This window comes from Diabrotica virgifera, chromosome 3 (genome assembly GCF_917563875.1).
Source record: "Diabrotica virgifera virgifera chromosome 3, PGI_DIABVI_V3a".
NCBI classification, from domain to species: Eukaryota; Metazoa; Arthropoda; class Insecta; order Coleoptera; family Chrysomelidae; genus Diabrotica; species Diabrotica virgifera.
In genome coordinates, this window is record NC_065445.1 from 164,951,014 (window position 1) to 164,972,056 (window position 21,043).

Sequence of the window (21,043 nt, forward strand, 5' to 3'; positions counted from 1 at the left end):
GAGCATTTCAATTTACCAGATTACCTTTTGGATTAAATGTAAGCCCAAATAGCTTTTTAAGAATGATGTCAATAGCATTTTCAGGATTAACACCAGACAAAGCATTTCTTTACATGGACGATATCGTAGTAATTGGAATATCCGAAAAACATCACTTAGACAACCTGAAAAAGACATTCGAGACATGTCGAAAATTCAATTTGAAACTTAACCCAGGAAAATGTCAATTCTTTAGAAGGGAAGTAACATATTTAGGACATGATCTTTCTCAAGAGGGAGTATCACCAGACAAAGCGAAGTATGCAGCAATTGAACAATATCCGACACCTCAGACAGCGGAAGAAACAAAGAGATTTGTAGCATTTTGCAACTATTACAGACGTTTTATTAAAAATTTTGCGGAAATATGCAGACCACTCAACAAATTATCGAGGAAAGGAGTAGAATTTTCGTGGACCGAGGAGTGTGAAAAAGCATTCAAAAAGCTTAAAGCATCTCTGACGAAACCACCAATTTTAAAATATCCTGATTTCAACAAACAGTTTATCTTAACAACAGACGCATCCAATGAGAGTTGTTCAGCAATCCTAAGTCAAGATTACAACGGAATTGACCTACCTATAGCATATGCATCAAGAAGTTTTAGTAAAGGAGAATGTAATAAACCTATAATCGTTAAGGAATTACTAGCGATTCATTGGGGAATTAATTATTTTAAATGTTATCTATATGGAGCACCAACATTCAAAGTAAAAACAGACCATAAACCTTTGACACACCTATTTGCAATGAAAGAACCAACCTCAAAACTCACGAGGATCAGATTAGACCTAGAAGAATATCTTCGAAATAGAGTATATAACAGGGAAAAGTAACTACGCAGACAGCCTTTCAAGAATAACATTGCATCAACTAAAAAATCTATACATAGACAACGCCCATATACTAGCTATAACAAGAGCTCAAGCAAAAGAAAAGGAGAAAGAAGCAAGACAAACAAAGGCTGAAAGTGAACTCGCACTACAGCCAGAAGCCACCAAACAGACAGTAAGGAAGGTACTAAATAATTTAGAGGCGCATAGACTACCAATTTTGTCCTTTGGAGCAGAACTAATCTCACCAAGACTGAGCATTAGGGCCAAAAACAAAATAAAATGCAGCAAAAGCATAGCCACAGGATTGAATCGTTTCGATTTAAACCAAGCGTTGGTACAGCTTGATAAGCTGGCGGTAGAGAATGCAGTACGTAAAGTAAAAATATACGTAAATGATATTATTTTTAAAATGTGCACAATTGATGAATTTATTAAAGAAGGAAATAAAAAATTGAAGAATATAGAAATATACATATGTGAAGTACCAGAAACAATAAAAGATGACAAAGAAAAACACAGATTAATAGGAGAATACCATAATCACCCGATGTTCGGAGGACACGTAGGGAATAACAGACTAATTAAGAAGCTAAAGGCAAGATTCCGATGGAAAATTTTGGAAAAAGACGTAAGAAAATACGTAAAACAATGCCACAAATGTCAAATTAACAAACCGAAAAAAACACATGTCGAAGAGTTCGTGATATCGGACACATCTTCCAAACCATGGGACATAGTATACATAGATACAATAGGTCCATTCACGAGAAGTAATGAAGGTAATAAATACTGTATCACAATGTTGTGTGAACTGACAAAATACGCGGTCAGCATACCAGTGTGCAATAAAGAAGCAGAGACAATAGCAAGAGGAATCTTTGATCATTTCATACCAACATACGGACTCATGAAGCAAATAAGAACAGACCAAGGCACAGAGTATAAGAACGAAGTAATGCAGGAATTAACAAAGCTATTAAAAATAGAACACAACTTTTCAACGGCATACCACCCACAGTCCATTGGAAGTTGCTAAAAACTACACAGAACGTTGAACGAGTACGTAAGAGCATTCATAGACGAAGACAGAGAAAATTGGGATGTGTGTTGCAGAATGTTCACATACTGCTACAATACAACCCCTAACGCGTATCATGGATACACACCGTTCGAACTGTTATATGGCAGGAAGGTTAACCTACCGGAAGACCTTACACATGAGATTCAACCATGTTACAATATAGATGCCTACTACAATGAGTTACGATACAAACTACAAAGCGCACACGAGAGAGCCAGAACCTTCTTATTAAAACACAAAAAAGAGCGGCAAGAAAAGAATAAGCTCAAAGCAACACCACAACACTTTAAAATAGGAGACCTAGACCTTGTAAAAAGGGAAGAGAATGGTAAGTTTGATAGTCTTTATGTAGGTCCTTTCACGATAACAGAAGTAAATAACGTTAATTGTAAAATCAGAATAGAAAACAATAAAATCAAGGAAATACATAAGAATAGATTATATGCTTACAATCCGAAAACACAGTGAGTGACAAGTGTTACGAAACAATGTTGTTAAACGAACATTTTATATTATTTATGTATTTGCGTAGGCTTAGGAAGCTTGTATATAAAACAAATTTTTTTGTATTGATTACAACACAGTATGGGTTGGTAGCACGACTTGCAAATTTCCCTCCCCGTAGTCGGAAAATTCCTAAAAAGGGAAGGTGTACAAGAATTCATCTGTACTCAGTAGATATATCTTAAAAACACCCTGTAATTATCTACGATAATTACTTTCAGTTATTTATGTCATCATAACAATATTACAACCTTCATTCGATTATATAAATATTGTTATCCTAGATCACGATTCACTAATAATTGCAGAGTCAATTATAAACACTTTTCATGGTCGATGCTGAATAGGCATTTCTAAATATATAAACAGCAAAACTCTAACAAGGGAATTCTTATTATTATATGAGACATTCGTCATTCTATTTTGGTGATCAGACGTAATATTTCCACATTAAAGATAGTGTCTCTTTCTTCACGAGACGTTCTTTGGGTGCGGTGCTACCAGCTTATACTCATGCGAGTGTAAATAAAACAACTCAACAAGTAAAAGCGTATCAATTATTCCACCCCTCGGATAAGGGATAACCACCCTCACCGGGAGCAGATAGCCTTAAAGGCAGGGCTGTCATAATGACAAATTGGAAAAGTTCTGTGGAAAAATATTTGTTTCAGAAGAAATGGGTATGAATGGTTTTGAGGGAGGCGTGTTTTTGATAGAGTGGGAAAGATGAGGTAGAAGGGAGAAGAAATTAGGGGTCAAAATTTGGCGAGAGACGAGAGGTGACTGTGTAATTAACATCGGTGGAAGGTAGTCCAGTTTTTTGTTTTAAAAGTTTAGTAATCAGTGTAGAGTGTGTGTAATCGGCCTTTACGAGCAGAATCAAATGGAAACCAAATTGTCGACCGGTTGAAGAGTCAATTTTCCTGGTCCGAGGGAGCTTCTTTTGTTTTGTCTAGAACGAGTAGCTGATTAATATCTTGTTGCATAAGATATCGAACAAGGAAATCTGAGTAACATAATTCGAGCAAATCCTGTATGATTTTTGGAAGCAGTCGTGACGAGAGGGACTTTTTCGCAACATCCAGAGAGTAGGTGTTTGGGAGAATCAAGGACGGCGCAATCCAGAGAACGAGGCAGTGAAGAAACAAGAAGGTCAGTCAAATTATTTGTCGGAATGGAGAAAATTTGTTTATATCAAACCCATATTTGTTTATTGAACTTTTTTTTACGCAGTTAGTCATTTAAAATTTAAGAAATCAAGTCAAAAGAAGAAAAGTAAATTTTATTAAATTTAGTATGAGTAAATTTAAAATTAATTAAATAATTTTTTTGTCAAAACAAGGAGATATCAGAGTTAGAGTTTAATTGATAACGTAAGAGATTGTTGCAACAAAGTTTAAATTTAATATTTTTGAATCACATGTACACGGCTTATTTGATAAAAACAATAGATTACAATTATATGGTATTGAGTGTTTTTAATTTCCCTGTTTTCACCCTGGAAGAAGTAAGCAATCAGAAATATTAGAAGCCACAGATCACAGGTATTGTATCCAATACAAAATTAGCCCTGAGAATAAAATTGATTCTTCTTCTTCAAGTGCCGTCTCCTAATCGGAGGTTGGATATCATCATCACTATCTTTACTCTATCCACCGCTGCTCTAAAGAGTTCTATAGAACTGCATCTAAACCAGTCCCTTAAATTCTTTAACCATGACACTCTCCTTCTTCCTATACTCCTTCCGCCTCTTATCTTTCCCTGTATTATCAGTCTTAGCATTTCATATCGCGGTCCCCTCATTACGTGTCCCAGATATTGTAACTTTCTTATTTTTATTGTGTTTATTATTTCGCATTCTTTACCCATTTCTCGCAGTACTTCCGTGTTCGTTTTCCTCTGTGTCCATGCTATTCTAAGTATTCTTCTGTAAAATTGATTGGAAAATTTAATTTGAATTTACTTTTTGTTTTACATAGGCAGTAAATAAAATAATTGAATAATTAATTAAAGTAAGAATTTGCTAATCAATCTAATTAAATAGATATAATAGAGAATAACAAATGGCGTCCCAACTGATGGTGCATTAGAGTATTTCTGGTTGCAACTTTGAAAGGAAAGGACAGAGGAAAGCAGGTGGTGGAAAATCTATTTATTGAGTGGTCAAAATTAATATATTTGAATTTCGAGATATAAATTTCCTTTAGGTACAATTTCAGATATTTTATTTTATTTATTTGATATCTGCATTTGATGATTTTTTGAAATATTCATATTACATTGGAATAGAGAAAATTTTCGTGTCTGCAACAGATAGGGTGTTTTAAAGTTTCCTATTTGGCGGGAATAGTATTCCTTGAAAAGAAATGCCAGAGACAAGAAACAAAAGCAAAGAAAACAAAAACAAGAAAAAAATTCAGAAAAGGAAGAACATTTGGAACAAGGAGAACATTCAGATCAAGAAGACATTTTAGACACAACAATCATGGAAACAGGAAAAAAGGAATTATCAGATTTAGAAAAATTATTACAACTGATGCAAATACAATCACAGAAAATGGATAAAATGGATAAAAAAACAGGAAGAAAATCAACGGGAAACAAAACGAGTAATGCAAGAAAATCAGGAGGAAACAAAAAAAGTCATAGAAGAAACTCAACAAAAAATACAAGAAAATCAGGAAGAAACAAAACAAGCAATAGAGGAAAATAACAGAAACATAGAGAGTATCAAGAAGGAAATGGTGAAAAAAATCGAAGAAATTGTAGAAAAGAGCGAGAAACAGGAGATAGAGATTAAAGAAATCAAAATAAAAATGAAGGAGATAAAGAATGGCCAGAAAAAGGAACTAGAAAATTTGGAAAACAAGTTGGAAAACGCTATTCAAGCAGACATAGAAAAAGTGGAAAGAAAGATCAAAGAAAACGAAAGAAAAATTGCGGAAATCAATACTCAACAAAATTTCGGAGAAAGAAGAGAAATGGTTATACATAGCACAGATGACGTGAAAATACGGTTTGGCGGGGATGTAAGAAGACTACACCCAGTGCCTTTCATAAATAGCCTGAAAAAGAAAGTACAACACATTGTAAATTTTGAAACAGCCAAAGAAACGATCAGAAACCATCTTAAGTATGAGGCAGGTCTATGGTTTGACAGTGAGGAGGAAGAATTTGACAGTTGGCAAGAGTTTGAACAAAAATTTTTAAACTATTTCTGGGGAAAAGTCCAACAAATGGAAATCAACAAAGAATTACAAAATGGGAAATATAATGATCGGATGGGTATCTCAGAAAAAACATACGCATTACAAATATACAATAATGCAAAACATTTACAATACAATTATTCGTCAGAACAATTAGTCGAACTGATTGCAAGACATTTCGAAGAAACGCTAGAAGATCATATCACGTTGCAAAATTACAAAGACATAGATAGTTTGTGCCAATTCCTACAAATAAGAGAATCACGTCTAAGAGAAAGAAAATCAAGAAGATCGCAAAAAGATTACAGACCCCGAGAAACACAGGACTACAGGGATAGAAGACAAAACAATAGGAGGGACTATACAAGATGAGATTTTAATCCCAGGAGGGAAAACGAAAATAGAGACAACGGAAGAGGAAATTATGAACAAAGAAATAGGCAATGGAATGAGGACAGAAATCGAGATAACCAGAATAGAAACACCACACGCACAAATCAAGAAAACAGAAATAATGGTAGACAAAATGAACAGGGATATCGAGAAAACCGAAACAGATCCGATAGACCAAGAGAAAATAGAAGAGAGGTAAATAATACTCAGACAGAAGAATATGACGAAGGAAGACACTACGACGAAAATATAAACAACGAGGAGCAAACGGCGTCTTTTCACAAAGGCGCTCACTAGAAACAAAGAACCAAACAGGAATTTTTTGTCACCCGAAGGAATTTATAAAACTGGCAGGAAACAATGAAAAAATAAATGGAATAAATTTAAAATTTGTGAATGGTTTTATCAACGAGAAACCAATTAAAATTTTGATAGATACTGGCTCGGAAATAACACTGGTCAACAGACATTTAATAGAAGAAGTTAATTTAACAAATTTAATTTACAAAATACCTAGGGTGAACTTAGTGGGCACAAATAAACGGACATTGGCAACAATAAATGAAGGCATACGAATAAAGGTACGATTGGGTAAGAGATTTTATGCACTACAATGTGTAATAATGCCAAATATGTCGCATGACATGATCGTCGGAGTAGACGGATTGACAGAAAAACATGTAGTAATTGATTTCAAAAATAACAAGATGAAAATCACAGAGGAGATGAAGAAGAACAGGAAAGTTTGAAAAACGACAAGGAACATGAGAAACAGAAAATGTACGAATCCGATAAAGAACAAACAGTGGAGATGAATTTGGCAACAAAACAAGGACAAGGCAAAAAGAAGAAAAGGCGACAGAAGAAGATAAAATAAAATGAAACCTGGGATTCCTTAAAAGAAGAGATGAGCCCAGAAGAAGAGAAAATGGTACTAACAAAAGAAAATGAAAACTGGGATTCCTCAAAAGAAAAAATGGGCTCAGAAGAAGAACAAGTGAGATTAATAGACGAAAAGAATACATTTGAAACAGTTGTATTTGAAGAAGAAGGATGTGACAACGAGAATACAGAATATACGATAAACATGTGTAAAGAAATTGAGGAAAAAGAAAGAGAAATTATCTGCGGGGAAGGAAAGGATGAAGAGATGAGGTTGATTTTAAGAGACTATGAAAATTTAATAAATGAAGAAAACAGAGTGGCAAAAAAGTACGAACATTCAATCGAGGTGAAAAACTTGAAAAACTTTCGATCGAAAACATATCCTATTCCAGATAAGTATCGACAACAGGTGAAAGAAGAGATTAATAAGATGTTGGAAGATCAAATTATCGAGAGATGTGACTCACCTTATATCAATCCAATCGTGATAGTAAAGAAAAGCAGTGGAGAATTGAGGCTATGCTTGGATGCCAGAAATATCAACCAACACACTGTATCACAATATGAATCACCTTTAAACATCGAGGCCATTTTTGGAAGAATTACAGGTTCACACATATTTTCTAAAATTGATTTAAAGCATAGTTTTTGGTTGATACCTTTAGCTGAAAAATGTAGAAATTACACAGCATTTTCCATCGATGGTATTGTATACCGATTTAAGTAGTGCCTTTTGGATTGCAAAGTGCGTGTGCAGCATTGGTCAGAGCACTACACACCATCCTAAACCGCCATGAAGATTTCATAGACCACTACATAGATGATTTATTGATTTTTTCACAAGATAATCAGAGCCATTTGAAACATATAAAATTATTCTGGAGGAATTGGATACAGCAGGATTGAAATTGAAAATCGAAAAATGTCAATTTTTCCAAAAGGAAGTGATATATTTGGGTTTAAAGTTGGACACAAAAGGAGTTAGTTTAGCCGAAGACAGAATCAAGATCATTGACGAATACACAAGACCAACAAATCTTAATTCAATTAAGATTAATTAATTTTAAAATTAATTACCGATTTAAGTCAAAAGGAAATACCTTTAATAAAATTACTAAAGAAATGGATAAAATGGAATTGGAAGGAGGAACAGGAGAAGGCGTTTCAAATGCTAAAAGATGAATTTTCAAAAGGAACGAAAATATATCATCCCATGTATAATCTACCATTCTAACTTCGAACAGATGCGTCCATCCAAAAGTTTGCAGGAGTATTATCGCAAGTACAAAACGAACAAGAAGTCCCAATATGTTTTATCTCTCGGGTGACAAAAACACATGGACGAAAATATAGTGTGACCGAACTAGAGTTTGCCAGCGTACTATTTTGTGTGAACAGATTAAGATTTTATCTGCTAGGGGCGAAATTCACAATCGAGACGGATCATGCAGCGTTGGTCCAGATCATGAAGAACCGATTGGTGAATAACCGGATACACAGAGGTATCTTGTTATTACAGGAATACGATTTTGAGTTCCGATATATCAAGGGGAAAGATAACATCATAGCCGACGCTCTAACATGAGATGAAGACACCGGAAAAAAGGAAGCAATCACGCTACACGTTGGATTAAACATCTTAACCCAAGAAGAAGGCGTGTTTTCTTTAAATGAGATACGAGTAGATCAAGAAGCACTGGACGAGAGAGAAAAACGAAGAGCAGAGAGGAAAAACGACCTATTTTTCAAGAGAATAGACGGGAAGGAACTTTATTTGGTGACGCAAACATTGGCAGAGAAAATCATAAAAAAATTACATGAGGACAACGGACATATCGGCAGCAGGAAAGTTTGGTTGGTTTTTAGAGAAAACTATAAATGCCGACAGGACTACCGCATTACCAAGGAGGTTACGCAAAAATGTGAGACGTGTCAAAGATACAAAAGTAGAAACTTCAAGAATGAAAACATCACAAAAAATATTATATCCCATGGAAAATTGGAAATTGTAGCAATCGATATGTTAAGTGATCTGATCATGACGACCCAAAGGAATAAACATGTTTTGGTAATGGTGGATGTTTTTTCAAAATATGTAAAGTTATACAGTTGCCGCACCACAAAAGGAGAAGAAATAATGAGAAAGATCGACAATTTTATCGATACAGTAGGAACACCAAGAAAAATTCTCCTGGACAATGCAACGTATTTCCGAAACGATCGTTTCAAAGGACAGCTGCGAGAAAGAGGAATTGAGACAAATTTTGTTAGCATCCGACACCCTCAGAGCAATCCTTCTGAACGTTTTATACAGGAAGTGACAAAATTTCTCCGTATTGCGACGAATGGACAATATCGACGATGGAATAGGAAAATAGCGGAAATCGAAAAGTCTCACACCATCCCAGGTACAGTAACCAAAGAGACACCGGATTACATAATGAAAGGTGTCATGCCGAGAAGACCATGGGAAGATCCAGAGCCAAGAATATATCAACAGGTGGTGGAAACGGTACAGAGGAGGCTGCGACGAAATAATGAAAAATATGTCCAAAGACAAAATCAAAATAGAAGAAGAAGACCAGTGACGTTCCAGAAAGGGGAAAAAGTGCTTGTGAGGGCCTTAAGAGTGTCGAATCTCACTAGCGATATTTGTGCAAAGTTAATGCCTGTTTTCGAGGGTCCTTACATAGTAGATAACGAAAATGGGGTAAATAGCTATGTTTTGAGACATATGGATTCGGAAAAGATCAGAGGAATTTATAATATTCACGATGTGTACAAATATCAAGAGTAAAGGAAGGAAGGGTACATAGTAAATAGCTTAAGGTAGGAAATAGGACATAAAGTAGGATAATGAAATAGGTATACCGGAAAATTGTTTTGCCTCGAGAAAATTGGTTGCAGATGCAAAGAATTTTATCGAATTCAAAAGGCGGGGATTTTGTTGTAGAATTGATTTTTTTTGTAAAGAAATTCAGAAAAAATTAAATTTATATCAACGACCATAAAATTATAGTTTTTCATCACCCTTATTTCACCAAAATTGTTTAGAATTTAATTTTGCTATTAAGCAAGTGTTTCGGGAAAAAGTGAAACGACTAATAAGTGATTCGACGAAATGCATGGGACATGAACAAACATTTCGGTGATTAGAAAGTGGACATCGTTGACAAAAACAAAGACGGCTTTAAGATCCTTTCCGGGAAGGTTTTTAATGTGGTATACAATTGTATGAGATTTTAGATGTTAAAGTAGAAAGTAGGAAATAACTAATTATGATATCTTTTGAAAAATGACAAATTGGAAAAGTTGTGGAAAAATATTTGTTTCAGAAGAAATGGGTATGAATGGTTTTGAGAGAGGCGTGTTTTTGATAGAGTGGGAAAGATGAGGTAAAAGGGAGAAGAAATTAGGGGTCAGAATTTGGCGAGAGACGAGAGGTGACTGTGTAATTAACATCGGTGGAAGGCAGTCCAGTTTTTTGTTTTAAAAGTTTAGTAATCAGTGTAGAGTGTGTGTAATCGGCCTTTGCGAGTAGAATCAAGTGGAAACCAAATTGTCAACCGGTTGAAGAGTCAATTTTCCTGATCCGAGGGAGCTTCTTTTGTTTTGTCTAGAACGAGTAGCTGATTAATATCTTTTTGTCTAAGATATCGAACAAGGAAAACTGAGTAACAGAATTCGAGCAAATCCTGTATGATTTTTGGAAGCAGTCGTGACGAGAGGGACTTTTTCGCAACATCCAGAGAGTACGTGTTTGGGAGAATCAAGGACGGCGCAATCCAGAGGACGAGGCAGTGAAGAAACAAAAAGGTCAGTCAAATTATTTGTCGGAATGGAAAAAATTTGTTTATATCAAACCCATATTTGTTTATTTGTTTATTGAACTTTTTTTACGCAGTTAGTCATTTAAAATTTAAGAAATCAAGTCAAAAGAAGAAAAGTAAATTTTATTAAATTTAGTATGAGTAAATTTAAAATTAATTAAATAATTTTTTGTCAAAACAAGGAGATATCAGAGTTAGAGTTTAATTGATTAAGTAAGAGATTGTTGCAACAAAGTTTAAATTTAATATTTTTGAAGCACATGTACACGGCTTATTTGATAAAAACAATACATTACATTTATATGATATTGAGTGTTTTCAATTTCCCTGTTTCCACCCTGGAAGAAGTAAGCAATCAGAAATATTAGAAGCCACAGATCACAGGTATTGTATCCAATACGAAATTAGCCCTGAGAATAAAATTGATTGGAAAATTTAATTTGAATTTAGTTTTTGTTTTACATAGGCAGTAAATAAAATAATTGAATAATTAATTAAAGTAAGAATTTGCTAGTCAATCTAATTAAATAAATATAATAGAGAATAACAATATATATATATATATATATATATATATATATATATATATATATATATATATATACTTGATTTTGCTTAGACGTTTCGGCTGTTTGCCATTTTCAATAAGCACTTTTAATTATTAAACATTACACTGTTAACAAACATATTTTATATACAATACACGTAATATTTTGAAAATTTAAAAAAAATGCACATCGTGTTTCTCTAAGATGTTATGAGAGAAGGGCATTCTCATGAGAAGGGCAGGAACGAAAGCTCGGAATAAAGACTTAAAAGAGTACACTTATCAATTGCTGCATAACCCAATAACCAAAAACTGTACATTTACTGTCAGCAAAGACTCATTGTCTTCTTATATATATATATATATATATATATATATATATATATATATATATATATATATATATATATATATATATATATATATATATCGAGAAAAGGAGTACGACCGTTAATCCAATATAAATTAAGGATCACTCGAAGAGTGGAGGGTTTTTCGGTCAATAGGTGGAGAAATAAGACAAAGAAGGTGGCTACTTCATCTATTTATTCGAAGACGTTTCGCTCTCTGATCAAAGAGCATCATCAGTTCATCTAAAAAGAACAATATGAAAAAAACCAAACATCCATAGAGAAGTTAATATAACAGTGTTACCTCAAAAAGACATGTAGCAGTCAAAGGTATAAAAAGTAACAAAAGCTTGAAACAATGAACCATTGAATCGTTAGGTGTAGAAACAATCAATAATACTAAGTACAGTTTACAATTTAACAAAGACTTAGAACAGCAAAAGAAGTATGTGGTTATCATACATGTATAAAAAAAATTTTATGTAAAAAACTTGTATTCGCCGAGAACTAGTAAGATCACCAAGATCAACCTTCCAACAAAAGCATATTAATTTAGTTTGATTTTGACTTTGGGTAACATTATTAAAATGATTGTAAAAGTTTAAAGTTGCAAATTAATAAAAAAGTATTAAAAGTTACCACAAAAGCTTCTACACTATTCAAATTCACTCGGCAAAATGGGCATTTCTAAGAACAACGAACCATCCCGTAAAAGACAGTGACCTTGAAGTCAAAATTGACAGCAACAAGGCGAAATACCAACCGCTAATGCATTTGAGCGGTAATTTTAAAGATGTATTATATTGTAAAGAAAACTTGTTGTTAGTTCGAAACATTAAAAAGAAAGTAACAGGTGGTTAACAAACACCATTTAACTTTCAAGGAATGGTTCGAATAAAAAAAAAAAAAAAAAAAAAACAACCAAGTGAGGAACGATCTTTCCCAATCACCATAAGTGACTCGGTTATAGCTGGTTAGCCAGCCAAACGAAATTATAAACTCATCCAACTTCCACAGTCCAAGGTTCATCACACTATAGAACTGAGTAATTAATGAGAATTATGTAAATCCAATTAATTTAAAAATTTTTATTAAACTATTTTATCAAAAATTTTCAGCAATAAAAATTAAGTTAATAATAGTTATGGTTAAAGTAAAAAATTTTATTGAATATATTTAAGAGTGAAAATGTATACAGAAACACACCATAGGGGACCATAATAAAGTAGACACTGATAATGACTAATTCTGCAATATTAATGCATGATAAATTTGACTCAGGTTACTAATGTCCGTTCTTTTATTAAGAGCATTGGGGTGCTTCAGTATTGAACACATTTCCAAGAACTGCCTTTTCACGAGATTGCGTTCATTGCCAAGAATCCTAACTTCATTGAAGTCTACCTTGTGTTTTGTGGTAATCGCATGCTGAGAAAGAGCACACGTATGCTTGGATAAGTTAATATCACTGCGGTGCGTTGTAAGACGCCCCCTTAATGATCTCCCTGTCTGACCGATATAGCACGAGTCACACTCAGCACAAGGTATGTGATAGATAACGTTAACTTGTTCCAAAAGGGACAAGGGTGTTTTAGTTTTAGAAAACAAATTTTTTTTTTTTTTTTGACCGTCCTGGCATTCTTAACAGCAATTTTGACAGGAATTTTGTTATTTTTATACAGTTTAATCAGTTTTTCAGTAACATGAGGAAAATATGGTAAAGAGGAGTAATGGGTAGTTGGAGTCCCAAGTACAGTAGTAGGCAGAACAGTGTTGTTTGATATTGATCTGAGTTGGTCACCATTGGGTATGTCATTTAAAGAAGAACCATAACTCTGTGAATTGAGGTATTTGTTAATAAGGGAAGATGGGTAGGAATTCTCAATCAATATGTTTCTGAGCAGTATAAGGGATTCCCTTCGATTAGTCGGATGTGTCAACCTATTAATAATACATAATATATCTTTATATATAACCATAATACATCTTTAAAATTACCGCTCAAATGCATTAGCGGTTGGTATTTCGCCTTGTTGCTGTCAATTTTGACTTCAAGGTCACTGTCTTTTACGGGATGGTTCGTTGTTCTTAGAAATGCCCATTTTGCCGAGTGAATTTGAATAGTGTAGAAGCTTTTGTGGTAACTTTTAATACTTTTTTATTAATTTGCAACTTTAAACTTTTACAATCATTTTAATAATGTTACCCAAAGTCAAAATCAAACTAAATTAATATGCTTTTGTTGGAAGGTTGATCTTGGTGATCTTACTAGTTCTCGGCGAATACAAGTTTTTTACATAAAATTTTTTTTATACATGTATGATAACCACATACTTCTTTTGCTGTTCTAAGTCTTTGTTAAATTGTAAACTGTACTTAGTATTATTGATTGTTTCTACACCTAACGATTCAATGGTTCATTGTTTCAAGCTTTTGTTACTTTTTATACCTTTGACTGCTACATGTCTTTTTGAGGTAACACTGTTATATTAACTTCTCTATGGATGTTTGGTTTTTTTCATATTGTTCTTTTTAGATGAACTGATGATGCTCTTTGATCAGAGAGCGAAACGTCTTCGAATAAATAGATGAAGTAGCCACCTTCTTTGTCTTATTTCTCCACCTATTGACCGAAAAACCCTCCACTCTTCGAGTGATCCTTAATTTATATATATATATATATATATATATATATATATATATATATATATATATATATATATATATAACAAAGGAGCACTCGTAAGTGTAGGGTTTTATCGGTCAAGTGGGTAAAAAAAGAGACAAAGAATTCAGCTACTTCATCTATTTATTGAAGACGTTTCGTCTACTGCTCAGTAGACATCATCAGTTCATCTACAAGAAGAGTGGTATAAGAAACAACATCCAAAAGAGAGGTAAAAGAGCACTAGCGTTACCTTAAAAAGACATGTAGCAAAAGATAAGATGTACATAGTAAAAAAACCTTATCCATGAACCAACGTAATGTAAAAGTATATAACATTTAAGTGTATAGTTAATATTTAAAAAACTTTAGTACAGCCAAAGACAAGACCATGTGGTAACAGTCACATATAAAAAAACAAGTGGAAAAAAGCCGGCTTGCTTTTTTAAAGTCAAGAATGAACCAAGAAAAAACCAGATTCACTTCCAAAAACTTAGTAGTATTTAAGCATACTTCATTTTAACTTTAGGTAACATCATTAAATGAGTAGAATGCTAATATGCAACTTTGAAAATTTAAAGTTAAATAGTTACCAGCAGGTCATCCTAGCCCAACGGACACACAAAAGAAAATGGAGTTTGAATTATCAGGTGTAAACTGACATCTCGCCAAGAGACAGGCAACCTTTAAAAAATTATAACAAAGAGTGCCTGACAACTGCAGTGCAGCGCGGTAAAATTTAAATTGATGTAATTAAAACAGTTATAAAAGTGTTTAAACAGTGAAAGTAATATCAAGAAGTAATCAAGGGATGTACCTTATACCTCGTAGACAAGAATCACAGTTTATTTTAAACAAGTGAGGGCACTTCACACAATTATATTGAAAAGTGCCTACGTTAGTACTGGTAATCCAGGTAACTAACTAATATATAAGATAGTACAACAGTATAACTCCCATATATCGCAGCTCAAAATGCAAGAAAAAATATGCAATAATTTAAGAAAATTTATAAATCAGTTTAGCAAATTGTAATTTATAATTAATATCAATAATGCAAAATTTTATCCTATGGAAAATTTTAAATAGTTCAATCTATTAGTAAACTGTTATTATCAAAAAAAGTGGGAAAAGCTTGAAAAAACCACCAAAAACTTTTTTACAATAAAATAATTTAAGTGAATAACATCGACTGATTCCGCAAGATCAATATTAAAGAAGTGGAAAAAGCCTGAAAACCACAAAACTTTTTTACAATATAATAATTTGAGTGTAATAATACCAACTAATTCTGCAAAATCAATGCATGGTATATTTGACTCAAGTTACTGATGTCAGTTCTCTTGTTAAGTACATTAGAGGTTTTTAATATGAAACACATCTCTAAGAACTGCCTTTTCGACAGGTTGCGTTCATTGCAAAGGATCTTGGCTTCATCAAAGTCCACCTTAGAGTAGCAGAGTTGGCTTCATCAAAGAGTAGCAGAAGGGATTCCCTTCGATTAACCGGATGTGTCAACCTATGTAGCCTACAGCTTAAAGCTTTAATAAGATTTATTTTATATTTAAAAGGATGACAAGAATGGTAGTTGAGAAACCTATTAGAGGCCATTGGTTTCCTATACCAACTTGTACAAAGTGTGTTATCTCCACTTCTAGTGACACGCATGTCCAAGAAGGGGATACTATGGTTGTTGGGGTCCTCGAGTTCACATGTGAACTGCAAATGAGGATCAAACCCATTGAAGATGGACAAGGTGGCCTGAGTCTTGTCTGGTGGTAAGGCTAGTAATAGGTCGTCCACATAACGTTTAACAAAAGGAACTTGAAAATCTAAATAACCCAGACGGTCAGAAACTAAATCATCCAAAACATAATTCACAAGGATGGGTGAAATCGAGGAACCCATTGGTGTCCCAAAAATTTGTAAATAAAATTTGTCGTTGAAGACCAAAAAATTAGTGTCAAACACTAATTGGAGCAATTCTGCAAACACTTCCCAGGAAACTGGAGAATTAGGTTGGATAATATTCCAATGATTTCTTAGTGAAGTAAGGACACTAGCTAGGGGAAGGTTAGTAAAAAGTGAAACTACATCAAAACTCACCAAAATATAACCATGTGGTAGCTTAAAATCATTAATAAATTCACTAAATTGAAAAGAGTCAACAATGTTGTAATCATTATTGTAATTATAAGATTTTGACAAGATATCAGTCAAAAATTTTGCAATATGTATGTTAGGTGAATTAATTGAGGAAACAATAGGCCTCATGCTCAATGTGGGCTTGTGAATTTTGGGCAGACAATAAAATCTTGGAGCATAACCATCATAATTATGTAATGACTTAGCTAAAGTTTGATCTATGATCTTAATATTTTTTAAGTGAGTAATGAATTTATTAATTTTGTTAGAAAATTTTGAACAGGGGTTTGAAGTAAGAGGTTGGTAGTACCTAACGTCATCTAACAATGATTGACTGAGGCTGATATATTGATCTTTATCCATAAGAACAGTGGCATTGCCTTTGTCACTGGTGAGAACGAGAAGATTAGGGTGGGTTTTTAAAAACGATACCGTTTCCCTATAAATCTTATCAATTTCAGATATGGATTGCCTAGGGCGGTTGGTATAATTCAACAGAATGTTATTAGAAGATGACCTTAGGGAAAGAAGATCAGCATTGTCTGCATGAGACAATATATTTTCTACATCTGCAAGGGTCCTACTGATTGAATAATCTTTGAAGGTAGGTTCCAGACCAAATTTAGGGCCCAAAGATAATAGCTTTAGAATATTTTGAGGAACATCCACATTAGAAAGATTCTTTATCCAATTAGGATTAAATGGAATTTTGTGGAAGTCTGGTGCACCCAATTTATCAAGCTTACTCTGAAGATGTAAAATAGTTTTTTTATAAACGAAATTAAATTTCTTGTGTAAAGAGGTCTCAAACCTATCTAACAAAGATGCAGGTAAAGTGTGATCTAAGAAATCAGTGACATTATTTATTTGACCAAAAATGAATTTAATATCTGAATGAACCTTCGATATATGGAAATTAAGTAATCGTGCCCTCACCTGTCTATTAAGAGCCTGGCTCCTGCGTTGGAGTGTGTGATCGTGGGTTCCTGTGGTAGTAGTAAGTATGTTAGAAGTGGTGTCTGTGATAAATCTTGGAATTTTCTTGGTTCTCCTGCACTCTAGAAGGAAAGTTCTTCTTGCTTCAGCTGTAGCTAGTTTTTCGGTCAGATTGGTCCATCTCTTGAGCTTTTTCACTGGTAGTTCCCCATGGATGCGCCTGGTATTAGCGTAAAAACCCTCTGTAACAGAAGACATCATAAAGGAGTACGACCGTCAATTCCAATATAACAAAGGAGCACTCGTAAGTGTAGGGTTTTATCGGTCAAGTGGGTGAAAAAAGAGACAAAGAATTCAGCTACTTCATCTATTTATTGAAGACGTTTCGTCTACTGCTCAGTAGACATCATCAGTTCATCTACAAGAAGAGTGGTATAAGAAACAACATCCAAAAGAGAGGTAAAAAAGCACTAGCGTTACCTTAAAAAGACATGTAGCAAAAGATAAGATGTACATAGTAAAAAAACCTTATCCATGAACCAACGTAATGTAAAAGTATATAACATTTAAGTGTATAGTTAATATTTAAAAAACTTTAGTACAGCCAAAGACAAGACCATGTGGTAACAGTCACATATAAAAAACAAGTGGAAAAAAGCCGGCTTGCTTTTTTAAAGTCAAGAATGAACCAAGAAAAAACCAGATTCACTTCCAAAAACTTAGTAGTATTTACCCAAGTAGCAATTTTTCGACGCATTGGTTGTCAGTACAAACAAATGCACTGTATATAACGTTGCCACAGTGGACTTTCAGTTGTTTCGGCCAACGACCCCTAACCCGACTGACATTACGATGTTACAACGTTAAGTAATATCTTTAGTTATATGGGCAACTAAGTTATTACTATTGTGACAACTACATATCACAGTTAAGTTTTTTCAACAATCGCAACTACTTAAAAACGTTATAATGCTAAACTAATTTACGCCCATGGGTTTTCTGGCCGACTAGGTAGTTGTCTCTCACGACCCCAGGGCCTTTACGTATAGTTCTATAGATGTGTGACACGTTTACGGCAACTTCAGGAGCAAAAAAAGAATTTACTTTATAACCGTACTTTTTTCTTATACTTTTATATTTTATTTTGCTGGAAATTTTCGATTTATTTAACAACCTGTTTATTTGTTTTTTATTAGCTGGTTTCTCCATTGTCCATTGTTATATCAGTAGATTTGATAAGCTTAAATCTTTGTATCAGCTTTGCTAGACAGAGTTGCCAGGCCAGTTCTTACTCTTTCAGTACTATATTCGTTGCAAGATAATTTGGCTGAAACTCCGACAAAATATGTACTTTTTGTACATATTTTGTCTGAATTCCATCCGAATTATCTTGCAGCGGATAGTAGTTTTTCTTTCAAAAAATCAATAGAAAACAGTAGATTCTTTTTAGGCCCTGTAAATACAGTAAAATATGTGTTAACGGTTACCTGTCAAAATCGCCCGGTTTCATAATCAACTTAAAGTAAACATTAAGTAAAGTTCACTTTAAAGTTGACATTTACCCATATATGAATTGTGATAAAGGTAGGTACCAACATACTTAAAATTTAAAATCCTTAACTGATTATGAAACCGAGCGTTACAATCATTTTGAAAATTCTCCAAACCAATTATATGAAGATTTCCTTATTTAGATCTGGTATTTACCAGTTTCATTTCTCTGTCCATCTATTATCATCATCTACGTCCTGAATCTTATTTTCGGTAATGACATTGGGAAATTGTAACAAAATGTCTGAAAATTAATTTAGAAATGGGGTGAATACTATTAAAAAGCAAATTTTATTTTAGTGATAACAAAATATGGAAATATACCAAACATCTAAAAAAAAAACATTGCCTACTAGAATTTTTTAAATAATATAAAAAATATACCAAAACAGTAGATATCTACTAAATGTGGCAACGCTGTTAAGGAGAATGATGCACTTCATTGCACTGGTCACATGACCTCTGTCACCCAATAAGAGGGTGCGTTCTAAAGTGGTTGGGATAGTCGGTCCAGGCCGTGTTTGGTCGGCGATTGGACTTCTCGGTTGTCTCATCCGTCTATGGTTGGTAATAAGGTATATTTTAAGTAATATTGGTAATGTTGTTTAATGCACCATTTTGGTTTTTTGGGATGTAAAGAAAATAAAAACACAAAATATAAAAAATGCAGGCATTTTCTAATACCTTTAAAAGCACCATCAATACATTAAATTTATACAAAACATCTTTAACATAAATTCTGGCTTTTATATTAAAATTAGATTTTTTAAATATACATATTTTTTGTTAAAAAGGTGATAAAAAATGAGCGCGTGTGTTTTTTAAAGGTGGAATATCCATATTTGACGGTAATCTAAGATGCGTTTATAAATTTCACATCAGGTAATTTTGTTTAAGTCCTTATTTATGTATTTATATAAATTTAAATACCTGATATGCTGTCAAAATAGTTTACTTTTTATATAGGTAAAAAAACATAACCAGCCCGACTCTTTGAGCAACCATTGCACGCAGTCACTTTTTATAGTCGCTTCAGTTGTCTTATGCAACGCTTAAGGTTGCCTAGGCAACGTCAAGACAACTCAAAAATCGTCCACCAAATTAGTGCAGAATTGGGTCGTCTTCAAGGCAATAACAACGTTGTAACAAAACGTTGCCACGCGGTAGACAACGTTGTCGCGTCGACAAATTGCTACTTGGGTAAGCATACTTCATTTTAACTTTAGGTAACATCATTAAATGAGTAGAATGCTAATATGCAACTTTGAAAATTTAAAGTTAAATAGTTACCAGCAGGTCATCCTAGCCCAACGGACACACAAAAGAAAATGGAGTTTGAATTATCGGGTGTAAACTGACATCTCGCCAAGAGACAGGCAACCTTTAAAAAATTATAACAAAGAGTGACTGACAACTGCAGTGCAGCGCGGTAAAATTTAAATTGATGTAATTAAAACAGTTATAAAAGTGTTTAAACAGTGAAAGTAATATCAAGAAGTAATCAAGGGATGTACCTTATACCTCGTAGACAAGAATCACAGTTTATTTTAAACAAGTGAGGGCACTTCACACAATTATATTGAAAAGTGCCTACGTTAGTACTGGTAATCCAGTTAACTAACTAATATATAAGATAGTACAACAGTATAACTCCCATATATCGCAGCTCAAAAAGCAAGAAAAAATATGCAATAATTTAAGAAAATTTATAAATCAGTTTAGCAAATTGTAATTTATAATTAATATCAATAATGCAAAATTTTATCCTATGGAAAATTTTAAATAGTTCAATCTATTAGTAAACTGTTATTATCAAAAAAAGTGGGAAAAGCTTGAAAAAACCACCAAAAACTTTTTTACAATAAAATAATTTAAGTGAATAACATCGACTGATTCCGCAAGATCAATATTAAAGAAGTGGAAAAAGCCTGAAAACCACAAAACTTTTTTACAATATAATAATTTGAGTGTAATAATACCAACTAATTCTGCAAAATCAATGCATGGTATATTTGACTCAAGTTACTGATGTCAGTTCTCTTGTTAAGTACATTAGAGGTTTTTAATATGAA

At 33.4% G+C, this 21,043-nt stretch overlaps 1 protein-coding gene across 1 annotated transcript in view; it reads right to left on the reverse strand.

The window, feature by feature from the left end:
• Window positions 1–15,434: 15,434 nt before the first annotated feature.
• LOC126881376 (uncharacterized) overlaps window positions 15,435–21,043 on the reverse strand; it is a 127,758-nt gene continuing 122,149 nt past the window's right edge. Inside the window, exon 2 of the mRNA XM_050645614.1 lies at window positions 15,435–17,662. Within this exon, the coding sequence (XP_050501571.1) occupies window positions 15,723–16,847 (1,125 nt within the window). The 5' untranslated portion in view covers window positions 16,848–17,662 and the 3' untranslated portion in view covers window positions 15,435–15,722. The remainder of the gene's footprint in view (window positions 17,663–21,043) is intronic.